This window comes from Tupaia chinensis, unplaced genomic scaffold (assembly GCF_000334495.1).
Source record: "Tupaia chinensis unplaced genomic scaffold, TupChi_1.0 Scaffold000226_1, whole genome shotgun sequence".
In the NCBI taxonomy this organism is placed as follows: Eukaryota; Metazoa; Chordata; class Mammalia; order Scandentia; family Tupaiidae; genus Tupaia; species Tupaia belangeri.
The window spans coordinates 3138602-3149499 of NW_006159701.1; the positions used below are offsets into that span (position 1 = coordinate 3138602).

Below are 10898 nucleotides of genomic sequence, written 5' to 3' on the forward strand. Positions count from 1 at the left end.
GGGTGCAGGTCATGATGTGACCAGACCCTGTCGAGAGTGTTTGTCTCTCTTCCTCTCACACCTGCATATTTGCAAATTCTAAGAATAACGTGGTGGGGGGGAATCAAAGGGAGAAAAAATGAGAGACATACACAGGAGTATCCAGGAATTTAATTTGTAAGTCCTAAGAAAAAACAATTAGACTTTGGACACACTTCAACCTTCATTACCTCAGTACATAATTGTTTTGTTTGATTGCCAGAGGGCACTCACTAAAAAGACAGAGAGAGGAAGAAGAAAAAACACCCTTTATAGGGAAATAACATGCTACATTCCTTTCAATTCCCTCTCTCCCTCCTCTCAGGATTTTAGGAACTCAAACTTGTGTCTGGTCTGTTTTTCAAGCAGCTGGGTCTGGGACTTCAACCACGTAGTAGGTCATGTAAGATCTGACTGCCTTAACCGCCAGGTCACAGACCTAGTCCTAATTTTTTTTTTTTTTGGGGGGGGGTGTTTTTGCTATAGGGCATGTGCATTCGCCAGAAAGACAGACAGAAAACGAGAAATCAGCCCCCAGGGGGGATGGCCACACCGCAATCCCTTCTCCTCCATTTTTGTCTCGGGATCTTGGGCATGCACACACACGCGGCCGGCGTGAGTTTAAGCCTCTGGGTCTGGGACTCGAACCGTGGTCAACTACATGGAAGTCCAGCGACATAGCCATTACGCTAACTGCTGGTCCCCTAAATTTTTTTATTCATGATAGAGTGTGTGCAAAGCATCCTTGGCATGGTCTCCTCATACCACAATCCACTCCCCTGCCCTCCAGTTCATCAGGTCCTTACACATAAGCACACCAGACATGCCTCACATGGACCCTGTGGAAAACCACACTAACTCATGCTCAGGCAGGGGGCTTGCAGCACCGCAGTTCAGTATACTACTGACTGCGCCATTGTGGATGGGACACTTAAATTTTTGTAATGAAACTAAAAGCTCAGAAAAGCACAGCCTGAAAACTCCTGGCAGAAATTGCTTCCTATGAGTTAGCTTGATTCTACTCACATAACTGTCAAAGGTATCTACTGAACACTTAATTCACATTTCTAGGAAGGAGGAAATAGTTCCAGTAAAATAAAAATGACTGAATCTATGATCTACAATCACTCCTGCAATTCACTTGCTATGTGATTTAAGTCAAGTCAATTTCCTTCTGTCTTATTTCCTCCATTTGTCTTAATATCTGCCACCTACCTGTATCACACAGCTGTCAGAATAATAAGTGAGGTAACACTTGCATGATACATTGAATAAATAGCTTGGAAGAAAAGTTTTATATAAGCCCAAAGTTCAGTACTATAAGCTTCAAGTGCAAAATTTCACTCTGAAAGGCAGAAATGCCTTTTCTCAGGATCCCTGTTGCTGATCAATAATTTTTCATCAATTCATGTAATAAATACTTCTGAGCACCTACTACATGCCAGGGACTATTCCAAAAGATGGAGATATGGAAGTGAGCAAAAAAGACAAATCCAAAGGGCTTACATGTAGTAAGAAAATACATCTAGTAAGATACTAGAAAAAATGAAAACAAGTTTTGCTCCATGTTAGACTGTGATAAAATGCTACAGGTGACAATAATGCAGGGAAGACAAAAACCTAATAGTGAGGACTGAAATTAAGTCTTCAGCAAGATATTCCCTGAGACATCTGAGCAAAGACATTAAGGAAAGAGTTACTTAGCTGAAGGAAGAGCACTTTGGGCAAAGCGGACAAAGGCCAGATGGACTTTTTCCTGAAATAGTGGAGGAATAGCAAGGAAACTTCTGTGGCTAAAATGGGCAAAGAAATGGTATTCAACAAAATAAGAGCAGAAAAGAAAATAGCATTAAGACCCTGTAGGCTGTTGTAAAGGAGTCAAACATTCTTGGTGAGATAGGGGCTGGGAAGTTTTAAGAAACATGAATTTTGAAAGGAAATATGAGAACACTAAAAGTAAGATGACTAGGGACCAGCAGATGGCATAACAGTTATGTCGCTGGACTCCCACATGGTCGACTGTGGTTCGATTCCCAGACCAAAGCTTCAAACTGAGGCCAGGTGCGTGTGCATGTCCAGAATACATAAAGAATGGAGGAGGGGGGCTTCGGCATGGCCATTCTCTGCTATCCCCCCAGTGATTTCTCACTTTCTCTCTGGCCAGTGAACACACCCTATAGCAAAAATAAAAAAAGATGTCTAAATATAACTAAATTAAGCCTAAAATTTTTTAAGAATTTAAAATGGAAAAAGACATAGATAAAACCAAAGAACAAGCCATACTCAAAACCCCTAATTGCCCAAGGTATGCTGACAACGCGAACCAGCTGTGACAGCTGTACGCTCAAGATTTCCAGCGATGTTACCAGTCCTTGTCCGTAGGAAAAGTCCTAAGCTCTCAACAAAATCACTCGGCTGCTCTGATGCGTCTAGAAAACACCTCCATTTGACAGGCCACGTGTTAACTCCTCACTTAACCCCGTGAAGGAGGTGGGGCCAACAGTTGTCACCTCATCCTAAGGAAGTGGAAACTGAGACCCAGAGCCCAAAGATGGCTCTCTTGTCCAGACGACGGAGCTGCCCGCGGAGCGCAGGTTGTCCTGACTGCGGCTCCTGTATGAACTTCGGGGAGCCAGCGTCCCAAACCTCCACCTGGCAAGCCTATATCCCGCCGACTACAAGCAGGCTCCACCCCGACGACAAATCACAGTCAGACCAGCCGCGTCTCCCCCACCCTCGGGCCACCATTCCGTCCCGACGGCGGGCCTGGAGGTGGGCCCGGGCCCAGACTCAGATCCAGACCTGGGCTGGGGGGTTGGGGAGAAGGCGGGTCCCAGCGGAAACTCTCGGCCGCGCCTTCCAGAGCCATGCGCTCCGGCCGAACTCAGCCGTCAACGCCCCAAGGGAGACAGCGGCCGCGTTACCACAGCAATGCCTGACGGGTCCAGGGGCGCGCAATGAAGGGGCCTCGGGCGGGCCAGGGGCGCATGCTAGGGAGAGGGGGTCCCGGAACCCCCTCACAGCTGCCGCCGCCACCGCCACCGCCGCCGCTACCGCCCCTCACGGCGCCTGCGCGGCCCCGCCCCCTTGCCCCCTGGACTCACCACCGCGCCTGCGCGTCTACACCCTTCCGCCGCGACCCGCGCGTCAGCCAGAGAGGGGAGCTAGCTCCGCCCAGCGCCGCGCCACACCCCGGGCGCACGAGGTCTCCAATGCGGCTGCGCAGAACGCTGAAGCGCGCGCGCGGCTTCTACTGCGGCTGCGCGAACAGGACACGCGCACAGGCGTGTGTTTGCTAGGGTTCCTCCCTCTGGCCGAGGTCTCTCGGGGCATCTGGTACAGCCTACGCTTTCCGGTGAGTTTTCCAGTCTGTTCCGTGGAAGCCGTTTTACCATGACCAGTATTCACTGTCTCGCTCTGCTCTGAGGCGGACCTTGTTGACCGACACTTCACTTTCCAAGTCCACGTTAAAGATTTCTGCCTGGTGCTGGGAGCCCTCGACGCCTGGCTCGGTTGCCCTCCCTAGTTCTGTGCGCTCATTCCATAGGCGATGTTCCAGAAGCTTCGTGCGTGCAGCCGTCTGACCAGTACACTCCTTGCCGGGATGCTGCAGATCCCCAAAGCTCAGACCCACCCCCACCCGAGAATCCTGAATCCCAAGGTGACGCCACGGCATGAGCGTCCACTCCCAACTGAGTCCCTCGCGGGGGAAAAAAGACACCTGCCCTTGAGACCCAATAAAGGGGCCCGATCTGGGTGCTCAGTAGCTCATTCACAATGAATGCTCCATCAACTCTCCCACCGCACCTTGCCTCAAAGCTCAGAGTTGGGCTTGAGGATGAGTAGTACCCAGGAGTGGGTTATTCATTTACTCTAGGCCAGATGCAATGCTAGGCTTTGGGGACATCTCTGGAAACAGACACAGACCCTGCCCTCAAGAAGCGCTTAAAGGAGAAGATAACCCACTTGGAAACAGCGACTACGAAGTGGTGGTCAGTGCTACCTTATGAATAGAGAGTGTGGCTGTGGTGGAGGCTGAGCAGTCACGGAAAGTTGTCTTAAGAGGCCGTGTTAGGGCTGAGTGTTGCAAGTAGCTCAGCCTGTGAAGATAAGGAAGCAGGTTCCAGTGAAAGGAAAATGGGCCCTGAGGCTGGAATCCATTTATAGAGTGTTTAAGGAGCAGCCAGTGGACAAGTGTAGCTAAAACATCCACAAAAACACTTCTGTGTTAAGCCTATGGTGTATCTGACAGGGAACAGTAGTACACACTTACCTCTCGGTGATACATTGCAAGACTCCCAGGAGATGCCTGAAAGCCCAGATAATACCAAACCCTGTGTATGGTGTTTTTTCAGTCTGGTAGATAAGACAACTAGTAAGTGAGGTGTGTATACTATAGATTTGGTGGACAGAGGGATGAGTCACTTTTGTGAGACAGCAGGATGTGGTACTCAGACTTGTGCACAATTTAAAACTTATGAATTGTTTATTTCTGGAAGTTTCCATTTAGTATTTTGAGACCAGTGTCAACTATGGGTAACTGGAATCTCGGAAAGCAAAACCTTGGCTAAAGAGGGACTATAATGTATTACATGGAGTTATGGCTGCATTCAAAAGAAGTGCTAAGGTGCTAGAAACTTCCTCCTAAGAATAAAAATGCTGATAATCATTGAGTATCTGTTATATGAGATAAGGTGAGGGTAGGAATTCAAGAAAATACTAGGGTTTCTCAAAAAGTTTATCAAAAATCTGTATTACAAAAGAAAAAATGGATTTCAAAAAATTTTCACACCAAAGTAAACTCATACCTCAATTCCATTTTCTATGAACTTTTTGAGCTCCCCTAATACAAATGATACTTAAGTAATAGCTGGAGATGTTTTTATTATTTTTCTACAATAAAGCTTAGAAGCCAAGAATCACTTCCACAGATTGGACACCCAATTTATGTCTGGTACTCTGCTGGGTAATGAAGATGCTTTATACCATTTCACCCTTAGAGCAGTATTATGAAATAGGTATTTTAGTATGTTGTAGAAAGGGCAAAAAATGAAGTTCAGAGTACCAAGTTAAGTGACCTGTGCAAAAGTAACTGAGCTAGCTTGTTTGCAGAGTCAGGTTTCATGTCTAGGCCTTAAAAATTTCAGAGTTTGGTCTGACTATTTCTAGATAAAAGTAAAAGGTTGAGGTATAAGACTATCATTAGGAACCAGCAGATGGCATAATGGTTACGTTGCAGGACGCCCATGTCGTCAACTGCAGTTCAAGTCCCGGACCCGGTGGCTTAAAACTGATGCCAAGCACTTGTGCCTGATTGCCCAAGACCCCGAGAATGGAGGAGAAGGGATTGTGACATGGCCATCCCCCCGGGGTGTGATTCTGTCTCTCTGGTGAGCGTACCTGCCCAATAGCAAAAATCTCTTTTAAAACAAACAAACAAAAAAAGACCATCTGTATCACAAATAATTGTTCTCAAGAACAGAAAGGAGATAATGGTCAAAAGATATTTAGAGATAAAAAAAATAGAGAGAAACTGCAGAATACTATGTACCCCTGTATAATAGAGTTTAGCATTTTGGTTTTTTAGGTCTACATGAGTGCCAGAGAGAAAGTGAAAGCAGTTGGCCATGTGGGAGCTGGCTCCTTTAACCACTTGGCTGTAGGGCCAGCCCCTATTACAATCTTTAACAGTTATCAATTTATTCTCTCTTCCTGATATATTTCTGTTTAGGGTTGTTTTAAATCAAATCCAAAGGCATCATATAATTTCTCCTGTAATTGTTATTGTTTCCTATTCCCTGGCTTTCAGCGTTACTTTATGTTTTACGTACTAAGATTAGACTATAGCCAGATTATTTGTGTGTTTTACATTGATTTTCTGATTTTTTTATACATTCTGATAATATTTTGTTTTCCTTTGTTTTTAAGTTTTTGCTAGAGGGTGCATATTCACCAGAAAGAAAGCACTCACCTCATTGGGGCATGATCACACTGCAATCCCTTGTCCTCTTCCGCTCCTTCCTATCGGGATTTTAGGCATGCACATACATGCACACATCGTGTTTTTCAAACCACAGGGGCTGTAATTCGGTCAGCCATGTGGGATCTGACTCCTTTAACCCCTAAGCCATGGAGCCAGCCTGATAATGTCTTTGAATTGGCTCATTGGGTCCCTTGTTATCTTTCACATTGAAGGAGTTCCCATTCATTTTTGTTCATCTATTTTATTTGTTTTTTTCTGGAATGTATGTATAGTTATGTGCTGCATGATATTTCGGTTCGTGATAGGCTGCATGTACAGTGGTGGTCCCATAAGATTCTAATTGCCTTATAGCCTCGGTGTGCAGTAGGGCTATACCATCTAAATTTGAGTATGCTTTGTGATGTTCGCACAGCGACAAAATCACCTAATGGACTGTTTCTCAGAACAGATCTCTAACTGTCCTGACTATATTTTTGTCCTTGAAATTATTATTTTAGCTTTTGAAACATGCCTATTTAAAGTCCAAAGTAAGCAATATTTTTACCCTCTTCATGAATAATACAAGGACCTCAGAATGCTTTAAATTCAAACAATAGTTTGAACAGTGTGCTGGATTGTATATTGGTCCCATCCTATTTTTTTCTAACAGATCAAATACTTTTGTGTCTGTTTATATAATGAATATTTATTTGCATTTGCTTCAGCTCTTCCATCTTGGGTAACTACTTTGCCTGAAGTTTATATAGTAATATCTACCATATCGAGGACTTGTTGGTGGCAAATTATGGGGTGTTATTTGGTTTATTTTTGTCTGAAAATGTTTTCATTTTGTCTTCATTCTTGAAAAGGTTTAAAGATCCAGCCGGTGGTGTGGTGGTTGGGATGAATAGATCCCACATGGCCTACTGCATGGTTCAAGTCCCAGATCTGGTGACTTGAAAAATGTGCCATGCATGTGTGCATGCATGCCCAAAATTCTGAAAGGAAAAGTGGAGGAGAAAGGACTGTAGCATGACCATCCCCCATAGGGATGTTTTCTCACTTTGTTTTCTGTCTCTCTGGTAAGCTCACAAACAAACCTTCTAGCAAAAAATAAAAAAGAAAGAAAGAAAGAAAGAAAAGAAAAGAAAAAGCTTTGATATAGAATTCTAGGTTGTTTCTTTCTTTTTGAGAGGTTTTTGCTATAGGGCACATGCGCTCGCCAGAAGACAGAGAGAGACAAAGAGACAGAAAGCCAGAAATCACCCCCCCCGCCCCCTAGGGCGGATGGCCATACCACAATCCCTTCTCCTCCATTCTCTTCTCAGGATCTTGGGCACGCATGCACACACGCCAGGCATGAGTCTAAGCCACCGGAGTCCAGGACTCAAACCATGGTTGACTACATGGGAGTCCAGCGACATAGCCATTATGCCAACTGCTCATCCCAAATTTAACATTATTTTTAAGGGCCCTAGGATTTGGGGACTGGTAAATAAACATTGGTTTAAACTTGAAGTTGCCAGCTTCTTTAGCCCCTAACAAGAGAGCCAGCCTGGGATCCAGTGGGTGGCATAGTGGCTAAGGTGCTGGACTCCCATGAGGTCAACCACAGTTTTGAGTCCTTGACCCAGCCGCTTGAAACTCACACCAGGCACATATGCATGTGTGCCCCAAATCCTGAGAGAATGGAGGAGAAGGGATTGTGGCATGGTCACCCCCCCTGGAGGATGATTTCTCACTTTCTGTATCTCTCTGGCAAGCACATCCGTCCTATAGCAAAAATCTCTAAAAATAAAAAAAGAGAGCCTCTTGTTTGAAGTTTTAGAGCTGGGCATTGAAGTCTCTCTAGCTATAGAAATTCTCGGTGGCATCTTCCAATTTAAGGCTGCTTCTCTACATTGAAGATCTGTTGTTTAGTGTAGCCACCTTCATCAATGATATTGGCGACATCTTCTAGATAACTTGTCACACTGTCTAACACTAGCACTTGCCGTTTCACCTTGTACTTTACATTATAGAGATGGCTTCTTTCCTTAAAGCTCCTGAACAAGCCTCTGCAAGCTTCAAACTTTTCTTCTGCAACTTTCTCACCTCTCTCAGCTTTCATAGAATTCAGAGCGTTTGAGCCTTGCTCTGGATTAGGCTTTGGTTTAAGGGAATGTTGTGACTGGTTTGATCTTCGATCCAGACCACTAAAACATTGTAAATATCAGCAATAAGACAATTTCACTTTCTTCTTCATGTGTTCACTGGAGTAGCATTTTTAGTTTCCTTCACTAACTTTTGCTGTGCATTAACAATTTGGCTTAGTTGGGTAAGAGGGCTAGCTCTTAGCCTTTTTCAGCTTTTTTCATATCTTTCTCACTAAGCTTAATTATTTTGAGCTTTTAATTTAAACAGATATATGTAACTCTTCCTTTCACTTGGACAGATAGAGGCCATCGTCGGGTTATTAATTGCCCTGACTTCAATATCGATGTATGCCAGTAAACAGAGAGGCCCCCAAATAGGGGAAGAGACAAAGGAAAGAGAGGTGAGTGAAACAGAACACACACTTTTATCAGTTAAGTTTGCCTTTACCTGTATGGGCATGGTTTACTGTGCCCCAAAACAATAATATAGTAGCATCAAAAATAAAAGGTCATCCGGCGCGTGTGCATGCGTGCCCAAGATCCTGAGAGGAGAAGGGGTTGCGGTGTGGCCATACCCCCTGGGGGGTGATTTCTCACTTTCTGTCTCTCTGTCTCTCTCTGTCTGGCGAACATACGCGCCCTATAGCAAAAACCTCTCAAAAAAATTAAAAATAAAAGGTCCCTATAGCAAGTATAGTAATAATGAAAACATTTAAAATATTACAGGGATGTCCAGATGTGACACAGAGACACGAAGTGAGTACATGCTGTTGAAAAAATAGTACCGATAACATTCTCAACACAGGGTTCCCATAGAACCTTCCATTTGTAAAAACCTCAATACTTGTGGGGTGCCATAAAGTAGATGATAATAGAACAAGGTACCCCTCTATTCATTCTCATTGCTGTATTCTCATTCCATTATAGGAATTACCAGCATTAATCTATTTTACTATTAATAGCCATTCGAGTTGTTTCCAGTTTTTGACTAGCACAAATAGCGCTACTTGTCTTTTAGTGACACTTGTCCTCCTTTCTGTTGTATGCATACACAGATGTGAAATTGCTGGTACAGAGGAACAGGGTTTTCACGAGTGGTCGTACCATTTAATGCTTTCAGCACAAACGTGAAAGTTCAGGTCACTCTATAAACATAACAACTTTGGTTTTCTCACTCTGTTTAACTTTCACTATTTTGGTGAATGGATAATAGATATCGTGGCTTTAATTTAAATTTCCTTGGTGACTAATATGGTTATTGGCTTTCATATATCCTTATTTGTGAATTTTCTGTTCAAATCTTTGACCTATGTTTAAAATTGGGTAATTTGTCATCTTAAATTGTAAGAGGTTTTTTTATTTTTTTAATTGAAAAATCCGGATATGAGTTTTTGATACATGTATAATTTGCTTAATGTATTATTTATTTAATATTCTTTTTTAATGATGAAAGGTTGTTGAAGTTTAATTTATAAATTTTGTAGATCATAGGGCTCATGCTTTTTGTGTCCTAAGAATATTTTCCTATTTCTGTTTTAAACATTTTTCTCTTATGTTCTCTTATATTTTCTTCTAGAAGTGTTGTAGTTTTAGTCATTTCATTTACATCTTTAATCTTTTTCAGGTTAATTTGTGTTAGTGGTGTGAGGTATGGGTTGATGTTTATTCTTTTGGTATAATTGATTCAGTCCCATATGTATGACTCTCCTTACGTGAACAACAGTTTTGTGTACTATGAGTTCATCATATGTCTTGAAATCAGTTCTCTGTTTTTTAATTTTTTTTCTTTTCAAAATTATTTTGGCCATCCACTTCTATGTAGTTTTTTAAAAAACTTGTTAATTTCTACAAAAGCAAACCTGTTGGGCCTTTGGGTGGGATGGCATTGAATCTGTTCATTAATGTGGAGAGAACTGACCTCAGTACTGAGGTTTCTGACCTATTAACATAATATATCCAGTTTTTCCAGTTTTCTTTGATAGCTCTTAGCAGTGTCATTATACTTTTGCTGGAAAGATCAGAAACTTTTTTTTTTTTTTTTTTTTTTTTTGCTGGAGGACATGTGTGCTTACCAGAGCATACCCAGCAGTCTGAAAAACACTCCAGGCATATGTGTGCATGAGTGCCCAAAATCCCCAAAGGAGGGGGAAATGGAGAAGGAATTGCAGGGTGACCATCCCCCTTGTGAAACGGGGCAGTCTGCTTGCTTTCTTTCCTTTTTTTCCCTCCCTAGCAAGCGAACATGCCCTCTAACATTTTTGTTTAAGCCATTAGGGTGACAGAACTGGAACCTCTGGGAGGGAATATGAGATTCTAGTTCTGTTCTTTGAACCTTATTTGGGCTACTAGGAGTCTGCCCATCATATATGTGCTTCAGAGGTTAGCCAAAGATTTGGGACATGTTTATAAATACAATTTTGGACTCCTTGGTTCTGGCACTCACTTTCATAGCATTTTCCTTCTCATCAACTACTGCATTTGCCCCAAAATCTGTAAAGAAAGTAAGTCTGGATTTTTCCTTATCTTAATTTTAAGTTATAAGTAACATGAGTTGGGGTCTGCCCGAAAAAGAAGAAAGCTCATCCTGGTGCTCAACCCCACTCCTCCCCAAGGGAGGCAGGAGAATCTTTTTAAAAATGTTTTATCCAGGATTTATAGTTATTACATGCAGAATGTCATTCCAGTAGGAGCCCCTTGGCCATGATTAGAAACAGAATCTCTAGAAATTTTTTTGTTTTTAAAAGTTTATTCATTTCTTCAAGTCAGACGGAGACAGAAAGGCA

At 42.9% G+C, this 10898-nt stretch overlaps 1 protein-coding gene across 1 annotated transcript in view; it reads right to left on the reverse strand.

Annotated features, from left to right (window-relative positions):
• The window catches only part of PITPNB (phosphatidylinositol transfer protein beta), a gene marked incomplete at its 5' end in the record, with an annotated part of 68768 nt that extends 65859 nt beyond the window's left edge, over positions 1-2909 (reverse strand). Inside the window, one exon of the mRNA XM_027771578.1 lies at positions 2821-2909. Within this exon, the coding sequence (XP_027627379.1) occupies positions 2821-2909 (89 nt within the window). The remainder of the gene's footprint in view (positions 1-2820) is intronic.
• Between the last annotated feature and the right edge of the window lie 7989 nt (positions 2910-10898).